Source organism: Leptopilina boulardi, unplaced genomic scaffold (genome assembly GCF_019393585.1).
Source record: "Leptopilina boulardi isolate dan_hultmark-lab unplaced genomic scaffold, ZJU_Lbou_2.1 LbouV2_302, whole genome shotgun sequence".
Taxonomy (NCBI): domain Eukaryota; kingdom Metazoa; phylum Arthropoda; class Insecta; order Hymenoptera; family Figitidae; genus Leptopilina; species Leptopilina boulardi.
The window spans coordinates 2,641,773-2,662,745 of NW_026137866.1; the positions used below are offsets into that span (position 1 = coordinate 2,641,773).

General features: G+C 22.2%; 3 protein-coding genes across 7 annotated transcripts in view; 1 reads left to right on the forward strand and 2 right to left on the reverse strand.

Annotated features, from left to right (window-relative positions):
• The first annotated feature begins 279 nt into the window (after positions 1-279).
• LOC127282850 (chitinase-like protein Idgf4) lies at positions 280-4,164 on the forward strand. Its single transcript, XM_051307389.1, has 6 exons — positions 280-442; positions 736-880; positions 1,408-1,661; positions 2,017-2,320; positions 2,420-2,582; positions 3,556-4,164. The coding sequence occupies exons 2-6, from the start codon at positions 745-747 to the stop codon at positions 4,016-4,018; spliced, it is 1,320 nt and encodes a 439-aa protein (XP_051163346.1). The 5' UTR covers positions 280-442; positions 736-744; the 3' UTR covers positions 4,019-4,164.
• A 5,092-nt stretch (positions 4,165-9,256) lies between these two features.
• On the reverse strand, positions 9,257-11,228 carry LOC127282727 (putative uncharacterized protein DDB_G0282499). The gene has a single exon (XM_051307175.1). The coding sequence runs from the start codon at positions 10,953-10,955 to the stop codon at positions 9,930-9,932; it is 1,026 nt and encodes a 341-aa protein (XP_051163132.1). The 5' UTR covers positions 10,956-11,228; the 3' UTR covers positions 9,257-9,929.
• Positions 10,833-20,973, reverse strand: part of LOC127282726 (uncharacterized) — a 36,830-nt gene continuing 26,689 nt past the window's right edge. For 2 of the 5 annotated variants that reach the window (XM_051307171.1, XM_051307169.1), the window contains 4 exons: positions 14,903-15,082; positions 13,653-13,902; positions 11,466-11,649; positions 10,833-11,375 (listed from right to left, as the gene is read on the reverse strand). In XM_051307171.1, coding sequence (XP_051163128.1) covers positions 11,229-11,375; positions 11,466-11,649; positions 13,653-13,902; positions 14,903-15,082 — 761 coding nt within the window. In that variant the 3' untranslated portion in view covers positions 10,833-11,228. The remainder of the gene's footprint in view (positions 11,376-11,465; positions 11,650-13,652; positions 13,903-14,902; positions 15,083-20,973) is intronic. The other 3 variants (XM_051307170.1, XM_051307173.1, XM_051307174.1) reach the window with 3 other exon arrangements.

The window sequence follows — 20,973 nt, forward strand, 5'->3', positions numbered from 1 at the left end:
TGATAATTTGATAAATTATTATTATTTGAAATAATTAATTACTCGAAATTTGAAAATAAAAAATAATTCAAATTTATACGTAGCAAACGATTTTTGGTTTTTAAAAATAAATAAAATGTTTTTATAAATCCAAAGATGTAACAATGTACTTAATTTTAATATGTGTAATTTAATGACACTAAACTATATTTTCGAAATAACAAACCCTATTTTTATTTTCATCTTCAGAACCATCATAAATATTAAAGTAAATTATTATTTTATTTGTGAGAAGTGTAAAGAAGTGATCATTGGAAGAAACAGAATGTTATTAGTGTTTCAGTGGGAATATAAAATAAGTATTTGTAAGTGTGATATGATGACGTAATTGTTATCCGACTAAACCTAAAGTCTTCTCAACGACCTCAACATTTCATCCAGTCGTGTTCTTTCAGCTTTGAAGGTAGGCTGAATTTTCTGTTTTTAATATATAAATGAAATTAAACAAAATTTTTAACAATTTAAATTCTTTTTTTTCTATAAACAAATTTTTTAACAAATAAAATTCTTTTTTTTCCATAAAATAAATAATAATTTATTTTTGCTGTATTTTTCTCTTTATAAAATTTTTTAATTTGAATTCATTTAATTGAAAAGAAATCATATTTTTATTTTTCCTTGTTTTTTTTTTGTAAAATAGAAAAAAATTTTTGTTTTTAAGTTTTATTAATAATTAATGAAATTTTTTTTTTAAAGGCTGTAAGGATGAAGCTGTTTATCGTTTCAACGTTAGCCATTTGGCTTTTGTTAGCATATTTAAATAATGAAGTTAGTGCTGTAGATCCTCATGAGCATAATAAAGTGGTTTGCTACTGGAATTCCACTTCCTTTGAACGTCAAGGTAAGTGCTAAAAATTAACTATGTATATTTAAATTGCTCTAATAATTCAAAATATGTATTACATAAGTTTCCTATTTTTTTCTTGCTCCGAAGTTTTTTTTTTCTAAAAGAATAATAATTTAAAAATTATTTTTACTTTATAGTAAAAAAAAAAAATAATTTTTTTTTATTATTTTAATTTCATCAATTTAAGTATTTTTAATTATTAATAATGTAAAAAAAATAAAATTTGTAAAAAATAATTTTTTAACAGTTCAAGATCGGACAAAAAAAAATAGCAAACCGGTTGAATAGAATAATAATAACAATTATTTGCATAATTTATTCTTGATATAAAAGAAGTGTCCTTATACTTTCTGGTATGACTGAGAGAATAATCTAAATATAAATTTTTGAATAAATTAATAATTAATAATTAATTTTTAATTAATTGATAATTAATAATTAAATTATAATTTTAAATTGTTGATAATTTTTGGTGGAATAATTTTTCAATTTTTTTTTTGTTTTTTTTTCTTCATTTCAAGGACCTGGAAAGTTTATTGTCGAAGACCTTCGACCGGCTTTGTCACTATGTACACATTTAATTTACGGATTTGCTGGAATTGATGCAAATACTTTTAAAATTGTTCCATTAAATCGAAATTTGGACACTGGCGATGGATATGCATTTTATAGAATGGTAACACAAATGAAAAGGAATTTCCCCGATCTCAAAGTTTATCTTGGAGTTGGTGGTAATGCTGATCCATACGAGGAAACACATAAATATTTAACTCTCGTGAGTAATTAATAATTATCTATTTTAATCTGAATAATAATAATTATTTATGATATCAATTTTTAATGTGAATAATAATTATTTATGAAAATATGACTTCATTACTATTTGATTTTATAATTTTTTTTTTTATAATTTCCTTTTTTTCTTCCATTTTAGTTTTATGAGATTTTTTTTTGAAATTAATTTTTTCCCTTTGAAAATTTTTTTTAAATAAATAATTATAATAAATTATAATAATAATAATAAAAATAATAATAAAAAAAAATAATAATAATAAAAATAATAAAAATAATAATAATAATAATAATAATAATAAAAATAATAATAATAATAATTTTTTAATTTTTAACAGACTGAAACTTCAGAGGCGAGAACAAAATTTATTAATTCAGTTGGTGAAATTTTATCAGACTATGAATTTGATGGTATTGATTTGGGATGGCAATTTCCACCAGTTAAAGTAAAGAAAGAACGCGGTACATTTAGTTCAATTTGGCATAAAGTGAAAAAAACTTTTGGCTATGGAAAATTTAAAGATGAAAAAGAACAGGAGCATCGCGATGGTTTTACAGTGCTTGTTCGTGATTTGAAAAATCAACTTCGTGCTAGAAATAAGGCACTTACATTAACAGTTTTGCCACATGTTAATTCGAGTGGTATTTATTTATAATTTATCATTTAATTTTTTTTTTCTTTAAAATTTTAATCAAATTATTTGAAATTTTAAATTTGGAAAAAAAATTTTTTTTTTTTAGTTTATTACGACGTGAGACTTTTGGCACCGAGTTTGGATGCTGTTCATTTGTTGACATTTGATCAAAAAACTCCGGAACGTAATCCCAAGGAAGCCGATTTTCCAGCTCCACTTTATGAAAGCTACGGACGTGTTTCCGATGATAATGTCGACTATCAAACGAGGTGACTGATATAAAAATGAAAAATTTTTTTTATTACAAAATAATTATTATTAATTATTAAAAAATTATTTAGTTACAAAATAATAATTATTAATTTAGGGGCCTAAATATCCGTTAATAATTGTTATTAACTATTAATAATTATTTAATTACAAAATAATAATTATTAACTATTAATAATTATTTAATTACAAAATAATTGTTATTAATTATTAATAATTATTTAATTACAAATATTTGTTATTACTAATAATAATTATTTAATTACAAAATAATTATTATTAATTATTAAAATTATTTAGTTACAAAATAATTGTTATTAATTATTAATAATTATTTAATTACAAAATATTTGTTATTAATTAATAATAATTATTTATTACAAAATAATAATTATTAATAATTAATAATTATTTAAGTACAAAATAATTTTTATTAATTATTAATAATTAAAATTCATTAGTTACAAAATAATAATTATTAATTTAGGGGCCTAAATATCCCTTAATAATTGTTATTAACTATTAATAATTATTTAATTACAAAATAATTGTTATTAATTAATAATAATTATTTAATTACAAAATAATTGTTATTAATTATTAATAAATGTTTAATCACAAAATAATAATTATTGATTATTAATAATTATTTAATTACAAAATATTTGTTATTAACTAATAATAATTATTTAATTACAAAATAATAATTATTGATTATTAATAATTATTTAAGTACAAAATAATTTTTATTAATTATTAATAATTAAAATTCTTTAGTTACAAAATAATTATTATTAATTATTAAATGATTTAATTACAAAATAATAATTAAAATTATTGAAATACAAAACTAATAATATTAATAATTATTGTTTACAAAAATAAATTCAATTAAAATAATTTGTCTATTAATTAAATAATTAAAACGAAATTTCCTTTTTAATTTTTTATAAATTTTTTCTTTTTCTACAGAAATTGGTTGGAAAATGGAATGCCGGGAAGTAAAATTGTAATTGGTATTCCAACATTTGGACGCACTTGGAAATTAACATCGGAAAGTGAAGTTTCGGGTGTACCACCACTTCATGCCGATGGTCCAGGTGCTGAGGGTCCACATACTCACATACCAGGAATTCTTGGTTACGCTGAAATTTGTTCAAGAATATTGGAAAGTGCCGTTGATCGTTTAAGAAGAGTTGGCGATCCATCGAAAAAATATGGCAGTTATGCTTATAAAAAATATAATGATCAAACAGGAGAGGAAGGAATTTGGGTTGGTTACGAAGATGTCGATACAGCTGGAAATAAAGCACTTTACGTTAAGGCCAAAGGATTAGGTGGTGTGGCAATTTTTGAATTGTCCTTGGATGATTTCCGTGGAATTTGCAATGGTGACAAATTTCCAATTGTCAGAGCTGCTAAATTTAAATTGTAAAAAAGAAAATAAAATTTCAGATTTTTTGAAAAATTAAAAAAAAAATTAATTTTAAAATTTAATTGTAAAAAAATAATTTTAAAATTTAATTGTAAAAAAAAAATTTTTATTATATTATAATAAATGTTGATGATTTTTAAAAATTATTTTTGGTATTTTTTCGGAAATAAATAAAAACCTTTTTTTTTACGTATTTAAGGATTGAGAAAAAATTGAAATACATTTTTTTTTTAATTGTTATATATACATAATATATTTCGTGCAGTCTATGGCTTTGTTAAACACATGGGTGTTGTACCAAAGATTTTCTTTCCTCTCTTGAAAGGGACTAAAATTCGACGGCTCAGCTGGTTTTTTTTTTAAAGCTGATTGAACGTCAGACTTGTTTTTTCTTTTTTTTTTTTGCAATATGAGATCTCAATATAATATATAGGGTATCAAGTTTAGTAATGCCACATTTACTTTTTTTTTTTTTCTTAAATTATTTTACACTTATTTTTTTTTTCTTTTTTTTTTTAGTGTTATTCTAGAGTTTTATTCGCCAGAAAAGATGCAAAATTTTTTTATTTTTAACTAAAATCTCAATTTGAAATATAAAAAATTTGTTTTCAAATTTTATTTGAAATGAAATTTCTAGTTTCAATTGATATTGAATTTGAGATTATATTTAAATTTTTTGAGTTTATTAAAAAATTGATTTCTATATATACGATATTTTTATATATATATAGTCGAATTTCATCTTTTTTGGCAAATAAGTACAAATTTGAACTCCTAAATGAATATTTTTTTCGGCATATGTAAATTTTTTTTTCTCATCGATACACGAGGGGAAAAAGAACATTTTTCAAAATTATTTTAATTTGATAGTAAAAAAAAAAAATAATAATAATCTCCTCAAAATCTATATGAACGGTAAAATATTTCTACATCTAAAATTTTTACTAGGTGTGCATTTAAAATTTGTAATATATGAGAATTAAAATATCACTTTGAAGGAGGGTAGAAAATTGTGATATCTACTTTTTTGTGATTCTAATTATCTTATATGTTACAAAACTAATCTGGATTAATTTACTTAATATACATTTTTTCGATATATATATATATATATATTTTTTTTTATTGAATAGAAATAGTTCAGAAGAATTGATCAAAAATTTTTAAATATTAAATGTATCTATGTTAAATATTTTATTATATTTTTATTAGATTCTTATAGGCACGTTTTACTATTATAGAATTTTAAGGAGATTAATTAAAAATTATTAATAATAATAATATTTTTTATTATAATTTTTTATAATTATTATTTTTTTATAATTATTATAATTATTATAATATTTTTTATTATTATTTTGTTTGTAAATTAATTATTGTATAAATTAATTCTCCAATAAATTAATTAATTTTAATCAATTAATTTTAATCAATTAATTTTTTTTATAATTGTGTATAATTATATACCTAATTAGTTATTTATAAATAATTTAATTATTTGAAAAAATATCTAATTAATAACAAATTGTAAATTATTGTTTTAATATAATTTTTAATTAAATAATTTTTTACTGCTCTTTTTCTTTTGAATTCGTGTATCTTTTTCTTTTTTTTTATCCAGTTATTAATACTTATAAATACTGGGCATGGTACTTGGAATTTATGATACAATTACAATTAATAATTCAATAACACACTTCAATCAGGAAAGGGCACTCCTTACGCAGTATACATATTTGTTTATAATTTACCAAAAAAAAAAAAAAAAAAATATTTTTTTTTAGAAACTAAATAATACTATCTAAAGTGGAGCAAGTTTAAAAAAAAATTAGAAAAATAATCTAATTTTTTTTATTGAAATAGAAAAAAATGAATAAACATAAAATTTCGTTTTTTTGCTTCACTTTAGTTAGATGTTTTTTTCTTTCTATAAATTACAGATTAAGAAAGAAAAAAATGTAGATTAGGGAGGAAAAAAAGACAGTTGACAAAGTGGATAAGAAGATTATCCGTGGGGGAGGGGGAAACAATGCAATCTGGATTATTCTGATGCTTTTTGCGCCAGAGTTTTTTTTTTTTTTTGAAATCTTTTTCTCATTTATTTTTTTTTATAATGACATTTTATAATTATCTGTCATTATACTTTCGCTTAAATGTAGATTATTAAATTATTATATATATTAAATTAATGTACAATATTTTTTTTCTTGTAAGGTATTAAAATATTTTTTAAATTAATTTTTTTTTATATATAAACAAGTGTGAAGATCGTATATATTATGAAAAAATGCTCAAATAAGTTGGTTTTGTTTTTTTTGGTGCATCTCAGGTTCAATGTTTGTTCTTTTACAATGTAGAATTTTTTTTATGTTTAGAATTTTCCAAAAGCATTTTTGTTATTTTGCAAATTAATTCATTGTATAACAGAATTTGTTGATTTTTTTTTTTTTAATTGTTTTAATGTATTAATTTGCTAATATATATATTAAGTGCTGAAAATTACATTTAAATATATTATTCGTTAATTTGATAAATATATTTGAAATTATAATATATTATTGAAATTAAATATATTTTTTTATTAAAATTAAATATATTTAATTTATGTTATCAATACAGTTAAACAATTATTATTATTATTATTAACAAATTCTGTAAAGTGGCAAACATTAATTCAGATCTTTTTTCTTTTTTTTTGTTATAGAGAGAGGACGGTTCTTCTGTTTTTAATTAGGCTGTGGCACACACGAAGTACAATAATTCGGCAGGTAAGAAACTTAGAAGACTTGTTCCTTCGACCAAAAATACTAGGCCATTGTTTTATAAATAAAAAATACTCATTATATGAGATAAGTTTTTTTTTTTTTCATCGAATAATATTAATTAATTATATTTTTTTCACAAATTCAAAGCGCCCAATAATTTTGGTCAAGGTATTTGCTTTTTTTTTTACAGTATTTTTTTCCATTATACATTTTTCACCACTTTTCTATAAACAGTAGGCTAAAAATTTTATTTTTTAAAAATAATATATATAGACTAATTTTTTTTTCGGACTCCTAAAACCGTCAAGGCTCAAAGGTGATAAGCACGCTACAAAGATTATTTTTTTTTAGGGAAATCCATCAATATAGTTTTTTTTTCAAATAAAAGTGACTAAATTTTTTTTTAAATCAAAAAGTCACTATATATTTATATAATAATTGCTTAAATAATTTTTTTTTTATTTATATATAAATATTTAACTATATTGTGATTGCAAAAAGTTTTAACAAGCGATTTACTTATATAATTAACTAAATAATCACTAGGAAATAATTATCATTTTTTTATTAATAAAATAATTAGGCAAGTATTTTGTATAAATAATTGATAATTACCTAATTATTAATTAAATAATTGTTAATTATCTAATTTTATTATATAATTGCCTAACTAGTGAATATATTATTTATGGAACTATACAGAATTAAATTTTTTTTTTTTTATTAGTTGTTGGATTTTCCATTTTTAAGAGCTAATTTTCTATTTTTTAAATAATGGAAAATAATTTTTACAGTTACAATAGGTTTCTGTTTTTTTTAAGGCGTATTTAAAATAAGGAAGAAAAAAATGCATTCGAATTCTAATCGTAAGCAATCTTGGTTATTTTTTTTTTGGTTTTTTTTATCAGGTACGATATACATGGCACAACATCTATATATTTCAAATTTGCAAAAAAACTCGATTTTTAATTTATTTTCGACTTTTTACATCAATATGAAACACAAACAAATTTTTCACAACGCTTTTTGATAATTTTGATTGTAAATGCTTACTGATTTTTTTAAAATTTATTGTTATATTTTCAAATTAAACAATATAAAAATAATGCGATTTATAAATTTAATTTATATTCTAAGATTTCTCGAAACTATGATAATTAATTTTTTTATATATATTTTATAATAACTATATATATTTATTTGATTGCAATCTATAACAATTTTTTTTTTTTATTAATATAGTGATTAAAATTGTTTATTAATTCACAAAATACGCATTATTTTGAATTGTTTAATTGAAAATTTTTTTTAACAATGAGAGTTGTCAATTTTTTGAAAAAAAAAAATATTAAATTTGAATTTTTTTGAATTATTTATTATTTCTAAGTTCTAACAAAGAAAGAATTCCGTGTCTGTTGGAAATTTTCGCGAATTAAGTACAAAATTTGAATTTGAATTATTAATTTTTTTTTAATTTTGTTTGTGTTATTATTTTCTTTTTCTTTTTTTTTTTTTTTTAATATTATGGTAGTAAATAGTCTTCTTTTTATTTGGAAAAAAGAACGTGACTGGTCAGTACTTAAAAAAATTCTTACAATATCATGATTAGAATTTTAAATTATAACATTCATTGAGAAAAATTTAGTCTTGACGTTATATCAATAGAAGTTATAAAATAACTTCGTGAGCCTTTATAAAAAATCGATATCACATATATATTTACATATTTTTTTTAAACTTAAAGAATGTTTCGTGTATTTCATTCAACAGTTTTTTTTTTAAATAAACAATTCTTATATAACAATTCCAATATAAACAGATTTAAAGCAAAGATTCATTTCTTTTCTTTTTTTTTTATTTTTATTAAAGTTCTGATTTTACTACACTGAAAAAAATTTATTTGATTTAAATATTTGATTACTTGACTATATTGTCAAATAAATATTTATTTGAATCAAATAATTTTTATTTGAATAAAATAAATTGTATTTGAACCAAATAAATTGTATTTGTGCCAAATAATTTTTATTTGAATTAAATAAATTGTACTGGAACCAAATAAATTGTATTTGAACCAAATATATTGTATTTAAACGAAATAATTTTTATTTGAATTAAATAAATTGTATTTGTGCCAAATAATTTTTATTTGAATTAAATAAATTATACTGGAACCAAATAAATTGTATTTGAACCAAATATATTGTATTTAAACCAAATAATTTTTATTTGAATTAAATAAATTGTATTTGAACCAAAAATTGTATTTGTGCCAAATATAAATTGTATTTAAATCAAATAATTTTTATTTGAATTAAATAAATTGTATTGGAATAAAATAAATTGTTTTGGAACCATATAAATTGTATTTGAACCAAATAAATTGTCTTTGAACGAAATAATTTTTATTTGAATTAAATAAATTATATTTGAACCAAATATATCATTTAATTGACTCAAATAATAATTATTTGACACAAATAATTGTTTGGTAAAAATCAAGTAACCGATTATTTGAATCAAATAAATTTTTTTTCAGTCTAGTTTTTAACAATTATGAAATTACTTTTCTAACAAATTTTGCATTTGAGATTTTTACTGAAGTTTCCATCCTAAAATTTTTTTGATTATTTAATAATTTGACATTATTAGATGTTAGTTTATTATATTACTATAATAAATAATAATTTTCATTTTACAATGATTTTCCTTTATTTTTGAAGAATTTTAGGATGAAAAATTCAGTAATGTAACAATTATTAGTGAATCTAATAACAAAAAATAATCTAAAATTTATACATTGAGAAATTTTTGAAATTGTTTTTTTTTTTTCATTCATCAATTAATTTCCAACTCACACAGAACTTGATCAGTCCTTGCTTTTTTTTTCTCTAGAAATGTTGCCAAAGGAAACTGATCGCAATTTTAATATAAATATATATATTAAATAACATGATTAAATATTTAACGAATTGGTAAAAAGATCGATTAATTAATAATTTGATGGAAATGAGAAACAAAAAATAAATAAAAATTTGATATGATGGGGGGCCATTTTACCTTGACAAGTTGCCAAAATTTTTGGGCAGAAATCAGAACTGCGTCAATTTTTGTTTTTTTTCGAGGGAACTCACTTGTGCAACATCCTACATGACGCAGCATCTTTTGATATTGTACCTACTATCTTGGTCCACATGATTGCTAAGTACCTTGAGCAGCCTCTCAGTATCTTTGAAACTATTTTTACCTTGTTCTGACTTTATTATTTTACTCTTTCGTATTGTAACAATTCCCTTACGTTTTTTCTTTTTACTTTGCTCAAGCAATTCCTCGAGTCTCAATCTGATAGGCCAATTAGCATCTTCATCTTGAGCATCGATGAAGGCACAATTTGAATTAGGCTCCAGATCTTCGAAATCATGCTCAATATTATTTTCCAAATGTTGATGAAATGTTGCTGTTGTTTCTTTAAATCCCTCCTTTTTTTCCTCAATTTGTGAATCATTGCTCATCATCATCCATTTTGGTGGCGTAAAAGAATCATAAACTCTCATTGGCCTTGCTAATGATGATGATCTTTTTTTAATTGTTTGATAATTTGAAAAATGATTATTTAACATTGACGATGATCGATAGTCGGATGATGAATTTTTATTATTTGTAATTTCAGTTTTTGTAAATTGTTTCGAATTCAATATCTGTTGATTAGTTATTGTTTTAAGGACTTTTTGTTTAAGACATATTTTTTCATTCTTCTTTTCATTTTTTGTGAAATAACATTTGTCATTTATTATCTTTTTTGTGTCCGTTATATTGATTTTTGAATTTTTATTCTTATAGGATTTATTTGAATTGTAGTTTTTGGTATTAGTATTATTATTATTATTGGTATTGTTATAATTTTTATAATTCTTTGAATTAAAAGAGGAATTGTAATTTTTATTTGTATTCTTGGAATTTTTATTGTTTTTCGTATAGGTATTTTTAATTGTGTTTTTATTTGTATTATTTGTATTATTAGAATTATTATTATAGGAATTTTTATTATTGGTGTAATTATAATTGTTTTTAAGTGAGAGATGTCGACACTGCTCGGCACATTGGAAACAATCGTAATATTTTTCGGAAGTTATACGACGATTGGAAGATGATGTTGTTGTTTGTTTAATCATTGGATAAATATCAATTTCGGGTAATTTTCGGAAGATTATTGCACGTGATATTCTCACTGATGACCAATTGCCACGTTTTGAAAAATCGCAGACAATTATTTCGCCATGCTGATTTTTGGAAGATGTGGATGACGCTGATGATGATGATGAGGATGATGATGATGTTGTTGATGATGATGATGATAAATTTTCACATGATTCGGGAATACGAATCCAACCTCTTTGTAGTGGACTTTGATAGCGACGTTTATGTTCATTTTCAAAAGGCTTCTGTCACACTTCCTGAAGATATTTTAATGGGCAGAGCGTATCCTTAAAACGTACTTCACCTTCATTTGAACCTTGTTCCGATGATCGAACATCAGCTGCACATCTTACCATTGCAACACCGTCTAATTCTTCTCCAACTTGCAGTACAATCTGTATTTATAATTTTCGTTTTTATTTAAGTTTTGAGTATTTGTTTTTATTTGTGATTTTTAAGTTTTTGGATCTAATTATAAAAATTACCTGATCTCTTAGAAGTGTTGTTTGATCAGCAAGTTGCAAGTTTCGGGTAACTTGTAATGATTTTTGACCGGGATCGACTCTCATGACATAAGCACTTGGAAAATAACCAGCACGACCACCTAAACATTTGCCCTTCCACCAGTCCTTTTCTGATTTATCGATTACCGAAACTTTATAACCGGCTCTGAAAATCATAAATTTCAATTTAAAGTTAAAGCAATCTAAGCTTGATATTAGAGCGAGAGGGAATTTTTATAACCTCTTCAAAATTAGGCTACTAATCCTAATGTTAAATTCATGCCTTATATGTTCAAAAACATAATCATTTGCCTCAAATTTCCATATTGTAATTATGTGTATTGTGATTTATATTGCAGTAAAAGTTTGAAATCCCTAAAAAAAAAAAATTCCCGGATATTTTTTGTTTTCAAATGATTTTGCCTATGGGAAATAGTTCCCGGGAAATCCACTGGAAATTATTGCGAAAATTATTACGGGAATTCCTGTTAGAAATTTCGATTAAATTTTTTATCATATGACTTGGGATAAAAACTCAGTTTTTCGAACACGGTTTTACTACTTTAAAAGTATAACTGAAACTGTACGCGGTTTCTGCGCATTTCTGGTTTTACTACTTTAAAAGTAAAACCGAAACTGCCCGCAGTTTCTGAGAATTTCAGGTTTTACTACTTCAAAACAAAAAACCATAATTGTTCGCAGATTTTGGTTTTACTGCTTTAAAACTAAAACCGGAATTGTCCGCAGTCTCTGAGCATTTCTGGTTTTACTACTTTAAAAGTAAAACCGGAACTGTGAGCAGTTTCTGCGCATTTCTGGTTTTACTACTTTAAAACTAAAACCGGAACAACCGGAACTGCTCGCAGTTTTTGTCTGCGCATTTCTGGTTTTACTGCTTTAAAACTTAAACCGGAACTGTCCACAGTTACTGAGCATTTCTGGTTTTACTACTTTAAAACTGTCTGCGGTTTCTGGTTTTACTACTTTAAAAGTAAAACCGGAACTGTAAGCAGTTTCTGTCTGCGCATTTCTGGTTTTATTGCTTTAAAACTAAAGTAGGAACTGTTTGCAGTTTCTGCGAATTTCTGGGTTTACTATTTTAAAACAAAAAACCGGAATTGTTCGCAAATTCTGGTTTTACTGCTTTAAAATTGGAACTGTCCGCAGTTTCTGAGTATTTCTGGTTTTACTACTTCAAAACCAAAGCCGGAACTGTCCGAAGTTTTTTTTTCTACTTTAAATCTAACATCAAAACTGTCCGCGGTTTCTGGTTTTACTACTTTAAAAGTAAAACCAAAACTGTAAGCAGTTTCTGAGAATTTGTGGTTTTGCTACTTTAAAACTAAAACCGCAACTGTCCGCATTTCTGGTTAAACTACTTTAAAACTAAAACCGAAACTATCCGCAGTTTTTAGTTTTACTACTTTAAAACTAAAACCGCAATTGTCCGTAGCTTCTGCACATTTCTGGCCATTATTTTACTCCAGAAATAGTCAAATTTACTTCTGAAATTGTAAAAATTATTCCGGAAATAGTAAGTTTTACTATTTTTGGAGTAAAAATTGCCAGAAATTGCGGAAAGTTCCGGTTTTACTTTTAAAGTAGTAAAAGTTACTTTATTCGTTTTTCCATTTTTCTTCGTTAGCTAAGATTATTGTTTGTAGTGATCAAACAGATTTCACGTAAGAAAACTAATTAAAATCGATTTATTTTGTACTATTTATAAACAAAACTTTTAGGTTATGAATGGTTAGGTTAGGTTAGGTTAGGTTAGCCATGATCATGCCTATGTCAATAAAACAAATTCCTAACCTAAAAAATTTTCTTTTCTTTCCACAAATAGTAGAAAATAAAATGATTTTAAGTATAATAGTGATCAACAAACAATAATTTTAATTGTTATATTTAAAAATCAGAGTTTTTATATACTGTGAAAATTTTTTTTTTTCGAAATTTCCATAAGAATACAATAATTTCCGCAATATTTTTTCCAGTTTACAACTTTTTTTACGTTGATGATTTAATTTATTTTGAAGAATAATTTTTATATAATTTGAAAAAAAAAATCGTGCAAAATGAAAATGAATGAAATTTAAAAATTCTACTAGGATATGAGTTTTGCAAGCATTTTTTTCTTTTTTGGTTCACATCTATGAAAGCAAATCTCACTTTAAATCTAACTCGTCCCGATGTCTAGCTTCAAAGTTGTACAACACTACGTAGAGATTGTTTGGTGGTAAAACACGTTTTCCAAGTGGATTCAGGTGATTTTGATTGTTGGTGTGAGGCGAGGGACAGGGTGAGGTGCTTGCTGAGGAATAGGATTTTTCATTTTCATCTGGTAGTTCCACACTAGACATTCTTATTGTTCCCCTCAAGTGTTTGTGAACCCCATGCCCTTGACCTGGACTGCAGGGCGCTGAAATTAGAAAAGAAACGTATACAAATTTTTTTTTTTTTGTATATTTTACTTTTTTTCCATTTTTTTTTTTGAAACGATAAAAAATTAATATACACACATACATACACATACACGTAAAGAACGTGATCTGTAAATAAATACGAAAACTAATTTTCCTTATATCCCATATTTGATTCTAATCTATTTCTACTCATTCATTATTTCGGTTTCTCATCATCCCCCTTTGGAAAAACGTTTTATAGTGAATTTTTTATTGAATCATTTAAGGAAAATTTATCTATTCGATTTATTTAATTGAAAAACATCGATTTTTTTTTAAGGGGAAGAAAATTTTATTTTTGAAAAGATAATTTTTAAGATTAGAATTTTTGATTCCAAAAGAATTACTATTTAAAGATAAAAAAGTTTTTTCGTTAAAAATTTTAAATTATATCGGAAAAAAAATTTCTATTTTATAAATAATACATGCAAAAAAAATGGCTATATTTATACTATAAAAATAAATCGTGAGATTTTTATAAATATAGCAGAGTTTTTGAAATTTTCACGTATTTTGATAAATTTTTTTGATTTACAAAAAGAATAGCAAATAATTTTTGGAAATTTAAAAATGAAAATGTTTTTTTGTTAGAAATAAAAATTCAAAATTTTCATTTTTCTAAAATGAAACTGTTTTTTTAAAAAAAAGGTGAATTAATTTGAAAATCAAAACACTGTAGATTAATATATTAAAACATGCAAGAATATATTCATGCAAGATTAAATAAAAAAAAAAATTTTTTACGATACATTCTACAAATCTTACCTGATATAAAGCGCACACAGAATATATATACAATAATTCAAAAGTAGTTTCTTGGTTTACATTGTTCTTTTTTTTATTTTCATTTTTATTTTAATTTTAATTAAAAAAAAATTTTTTTTGACATTACAAAATAGTGACGAAAAAGCAAAATTTTTTTTTCGCTTATAATTCAATTTTTAACGCTAAACTTACATAATCTGTTGATACTTCCGCTATCAGAACGTCGTGGGGGTGTGTATGAATCCCTATGACCGGAAGTATGATAATCTCGTGGTCGATGACGAACATGAGCTGATCCTTCTGGTGAGTCCAAACTCAAACTCTTCATCCTCAAATTCAGTCTCTCTCTTCTACGTTGTGGACTATGCGGCGCTTTGAGTTTGATTTGCATTTCATAATTACCGTGTCACATTACTCTAATTACTAACATGCATTGCCTAGCAAGTTCCAATTTTTTTTTTTTTTTAATTTATTATTATAAAATTATAATAATGTATATACGATTCATATTTATTGCCCGTTTTTTTTCAATTTAGCAAATTTTCAGAAATTATATTTCGAAAAATTCAAAAATTATAATATTTTGAAAATTTTCAAGAAATTAAATTAATTAAAATTGGCCTTTTTTCATTCAAGGAGTTTATTTATTTTAATTTATTTTTTATTTTATTTTGCTTCCTCGTGAAGAAAGTTTTTTTCTTTTATTTTTAATTGAAATTGAATGTTAAAAAAGAATATTAATATAAATTTAAATACAATTTTAGTTAAATTAATTATAATTCAAATTATTATTTTAATTTTTTTACGGTTTGGAAGTTAATTTTTTTTTTTTTTATATAAGTTCTGAAATTTTGCAAAAAATTGGTTTATACCGAGTACAACATGATAAAAGTTTTTGGCGTAGGATATACAAACCGTATCGGAATTTGATAGACGAAGCAAAAAACTAAATAGCGAAGATTTCTCCAGGGACATGACTCACAAAAACGAAAAATGTGCAACATAAACATGTAATATAAACATGTAAATAAATATAGATATATATTTTTTTTAAGGGGAAAAAATTTATTTACAAGTATTTACATAATCGTGAATTGTCAATAAGAATTTTCGTCTCAAAAATTGACCTATATTTCCAAATGTAACATTATATAACCTATTTCAATAAAATAACATTTATGGATTATAATAATAATTATAATAATAATAATAATAATAATAATAATAATAATAAAAATAGGTATATAATACAAAAAGATGAAAATTTTCGAAAAGGGTTTAATATTAACCTACAGGGTCATATATTCTCTTAACAAAAACACAAACATCAATAATTAATTTATACATTAAAAATACACTTAATTATGTAAAATATAATGTATAATTATATACACCAAATATTAATTTTTTCAAAATAGGGATAAAAGATATAAATTCAGAATTAATTTTTTAATATTAAACGATAAATTAATTAATAATAATTTGGAAATTATTTAATATTTATCATTAGACAATTAATATTAATTATTAATTATTAATTATTAATTATTAATTATTAATTATTAATTATTAATTATTAATTATTAATTATTAATTAAGAATAATTAAATTAAGAAATTTAATAATTTTAATTAAATATTATTTTAATTAATTTAATTTATTAAATTTAATAATAATAATTAATCAATATTTACAGGAAAAACAAATATATACTTGAAATAGCGAAAGGTTTTACTAGAATAGCGAAAGATTTAACTGAAATAAGTAAAACTTTTGCTACAATAGTGAAACATTTCGCTGTTCCAGAGAAATTTTTTTTCCGTGTAATATTGATAATAATTGATAATAAAAGTATTAATTGATAATATAATTGATAATAATTGATAATAATTATTAATAATTATTACACCCAGAGAAATGATTTATTTGAACCAAATAAAATATATTTGAGTTAAATAAACGTATATTTGTCTCAGAGCTTATTAACTTATTTATTTGGCGTAAATAAAAATTTTATTTGTCAGAAATAAATTTTTCTTTGGCTCAAATAAATTTTTTATTTCAATGAAATGAAATATATTTACAACAAATAAATGAGTTAGTAGGCTCGGAGACAAATATACCATTTCTCTGAGTGTAATAATTGATAATAATTATTAATAATTGATAAAAATTATTAATAATTGATAATAATTAATAACAATTGATAGTAATTAATAATAATTAATTAATAGTTGAATTTAGTTAAGAGAAAATTTTTTAATTAAAAAAATATATTCCTCAAATATTGTTATTGCTATTTTTATTATTTTTACATAAACAAAATGTCCTTCTTTTTATAATATAGCTAAATAATACACTTAAATTGAATATATATATAGAATCTATATATAAATTTTTAAAGAAAATTCCGATTAAAAAGAAAAGGATTTTATATACTTTGATATTGTATAGACATAGAGAATAATATAGAATTTGAGAAGCCATTTAGTTGAATTGATAGTCGATCCAATTGCATGTTACGGTAAATTATATGTCAAGTTTGCAATAAAGGATTACACGCGATTTTCATCGATCGCATCAATTAACTAATTAGGTTGATAATAGGCAGTGTTAAATATCATGTTGTATACTGCAAAACTTCCGGATTTGATCATCATTTATTAAAAAAACAACAATGTCCTTATTTCTTTTTTTAAATCGAAAAAAAAATCCACCAAAAAATAATTCTTCGGATAATAATCCTATAAAAATGATGTAATTTTCTTTTCAAAGAGGTTTTTCATAAAATATACTGAAAAAAAATTTATTTGATTCAAATATTTAATTATCAAATAAATATTTTCTTAAATCAAATAATTATTGAGTCATTTAATTTAAATTTCTAATAGAGAAATTGTTTCAAATTAAAAAAAATTATTAATTAATTGAATTATTTAATTGAATTAATTAATTAAATTATTAATTAATTGAATTAATTAATTGGATTATTTAATTGAATTAATTAATTGGATTATTTAATTTAATTATTCGGTTACAAAAATTATTTGGTAAATATTTATTTTAAAGTAAGGATTATTTGAATTAAATACATTTTTTTTTATTTCTTTTAATTAAATAATTCGAAGGTTGAGGTCGTTAATTATTTTCTAGAAGAAGAATAAGTTCCATTTCTGTACTGATAATCGATCCTTGGGAAAATGTCTAACAGCAGGTCGCGAAACTCTTTCTTTTAATATCAACGGAAATGTCTTCTAGGAGCATTTTCCTCTCGCTTCAATCCTATTAACTTATATCAAAGTTCGGGATTCTATTTCATTTCTAAATAGCGCTTTAATAATCACTAGACTATAAATAGAATTCATTTTCATGTGTTTTGTTCCTTTATTTATAATTCAAAAGCTCGCAGAATAATAATTTTGATAGGGTATTTTTTTTTTAAATTCAAATTCAAATCTAACTAAAAACTATTTTCCGAAATATTTACACATTAAAGAGTAATTTTTTTTAGATTTAAAAAACTTTTCGAGAAAAAGTATTTTTATAATATTTGAAATTTTTAAGAGAAAAAGTACAATTTTCCATTACAGAAAAATAAATTATCTAAAGGAGAAAAAAAGTATTTTCTTTTTATTATAATATTTGCAGAAAAACGATTTTCTGTCAGTTAATAATTAATTTTTATACTTTTAAAAGGTAATTTCATTTAATTCAAGTATTATATTTATATTTATGGTCTGATTTATCACGTGACCATTTAATAAAATTTGAGAACTTCAAAAATTACATTTCTATTTCACTTAGTATTTTTTCGTTTGAGATTTATTTATTTTTAAGAAAGATAAATATATTTAATAAAAATGATAAAACGACTGAAGTACATGTTGAGCATTTTTTTTTTTTATCATATAAGGAAAATAGAATTTTCTTATCGCTTTTGATGCGTGGGATGTATTCGAGAGATATTTGGAATTTCACTCCCTAAACTTTCTTATATATTCAAATATTGAATTTTTGATAAGACACGTCGTTTGCATCGATTTTTACATAACTTTTCCCCGCATAATATAAATAAACAATTTTTATTGATACAATAAATTTTTAAACTATTTAATAATAATAACAACAATTTTTTATAATTGAAATAAAATAACAGAAATTTTAAAAGGAACAAAATTATTTGATAATTTATTAGATAAAAAATTGAATAAAATATATTTTAATTTTGTGTAATAATTATTTGATTTTTAATTAATTTTGATATTAATATTACTATTGAGTTTATTTTATTTTAATTATAATTCGATATTAATATATTATATTCTCTATCATAATATAATTGTCATTTGGATTTAATTATGATAAATGTAAATTAAAAATAATATATTAATTTGCAAATATAATTATAAAAATTATTTTTAATATCGAGACGGATAAAAAATCATTAAATTTTAGTTATCCGCCAATTGACGCAATTTTTTTCATTTACAAACAACTAAAAATATATATTTATTTCAATTTTCGTTATATTTTTAGAAAATATGAAATAAATAATTTTTCATTTTTCATGCTTCAGTCGTTTATCATAATAAAGTGAGCTTTTTTCAACTCTCGAAATCGGAATTAAATAAATATTTTAATTTAAATTAGTGTCTTGGACTTTTTTCTATATTAATTAAAATTTACTAATTAATTAATTAAAATTTGATTTCAAAAAATGTTATTTACTGCGTCTATATTTTGTTTAATTATTTTAATTAATCAAATTGTTAATAATTTAATTAATTCATGGAAAATAATCACTAATTTAAATAAAAAAAAAATTTTCTAATTCAGATTTAGAGAGAATTTAGTTTTTTTTGCTTTATGGCAGTCATCTCCGCTTATTAGCACTGCGCTTTCGACGTAGTGATGATTCGGAGGATGAAGTCAAAGGTGGCGTTGGCTCCTGAGCCAGAAGTACCAAAGGTTGTCCAAAAGGTCTCGTACCGGAAGTAGATCCTCCGCTACCACGTCCTAACCAATTAAATCGCACAATTTTGTTGATAATTTACCCCAAAAAAAAAAACTTCAATTTTTTCCTTAATTTTTTTTTTCAATTTACTGCTTCAAGCAATTGTTATGCTGTTTAAAAATCCAATATTAGTTAAGAAAGCTAATTTTTTAATTTAGTTATAAAAAAAATCATTTTAGCATTCAGGAATATTTTTTGCAATAATGGAATCGAATAATGAAGTTAATATTATGAGGGAAATGTAATGGATTATTATTTTTCATTTTTTATATTAATTTTTTGTTTTAAATATTATTACATTGAAAACCAAATTTATTTAATTCAAATAATCGATTACTTGATTATTAAAGAAATATTTACTTGTATCAAAGAAATATTTACTTGTATCAAAGAAATATTTACTTGTAGCAAAGAAATATTTACTTGTATCAAAAAAATATTTACTTGCAAATAAAAATACTTATATCAAATAATTATTATTTGGTATTTAGATGGTATTTTGTTTCAAATAAAGAAATTATTGGCAATTTAATTGAAATAAAAATTATTTGGTTCAACTAAATATTTATTTGATAGTCAAGTAACCGATTATTTGAATCAAATAAATTTTTTTCAATGTATATATTGTTTTCGAGTGTTTATAGAATATAATAAAAATGATTTTTTGTATTTTTGTTTATGAATTTAATTTAACGGTTTTACTTAATTTCGTTTTTTTATTTTTATTTTTACTTTATTTTTTTTTTTATTTAATAATTTGAGGGGAATTTCGTATTCTTAATTCTTCAATTTAATGAGGAAACGCAAATAGAAAATTTATATAACTCACTTGGAAGTTTTGATTTTGCAGCAAGTGAACACAAATAATGAGAATCGTGACCTTGATTTTAAGAGAATATTTATATATAAATTGAACTAATTACGCGCGACACTCTGAGACAATTCATTAAGAATTAAATGACAGTGATTGTGTGACTAAATATATAATATATATATATAGGGCATCTCATTATTTAGTTTGAGAGAAAGAGAGAGAGAAAATGTTTCCTGAATTCTTCTCAAGGAAAAATACGAATTTAAATCTTCATCTAATACAACCCACTTGATGATTTTCTCAATTGTTTCAGCATAAGTGAGATTTAAGACTTTCATTATTTTGAAAATGGATTTATTTTATTTCTTTCGTTCGTAATTTTATAAATTTTCGTTCGTAAAAAAATACTTTAAAAAAAAATTTAATTTTCTTTTT

What these genes read in the sequence shown, in the direction of transcription:
- LOC127282727 (XM_051307175.1), bottom strand. Translation starts at nt 10,955, where the DNA reads ATGATTAAACAAACAACAACATCATCTTCCAATCGTCGTATAACTTCC.
- LOC127282850 (XM_051307389.1), top strand. Translation starts at nt 745, where the DNA reads ATGAAGCTGTTTATCGTTTCAACGTTAGCCATTTGGCTTTTGTTAGCA. An exon ending in CACATAAATATTTAACTCTC is followed by an intron (nt 1,662 to 2,016) that starts GTGAGTAATTAA and finishes AATTTTTAACAG; the next exon opens with ACTGAAACTTCAGAGGCGAG. An exon ending in GCCACATGTTAATTCGAGTG is followed by an intron (nt 2,321 to 2,419) that starts GTATTTATTTAT and finishes TTTTTTTTTTAG; the next exon opens with TTTATTACGACGTGAGACTT.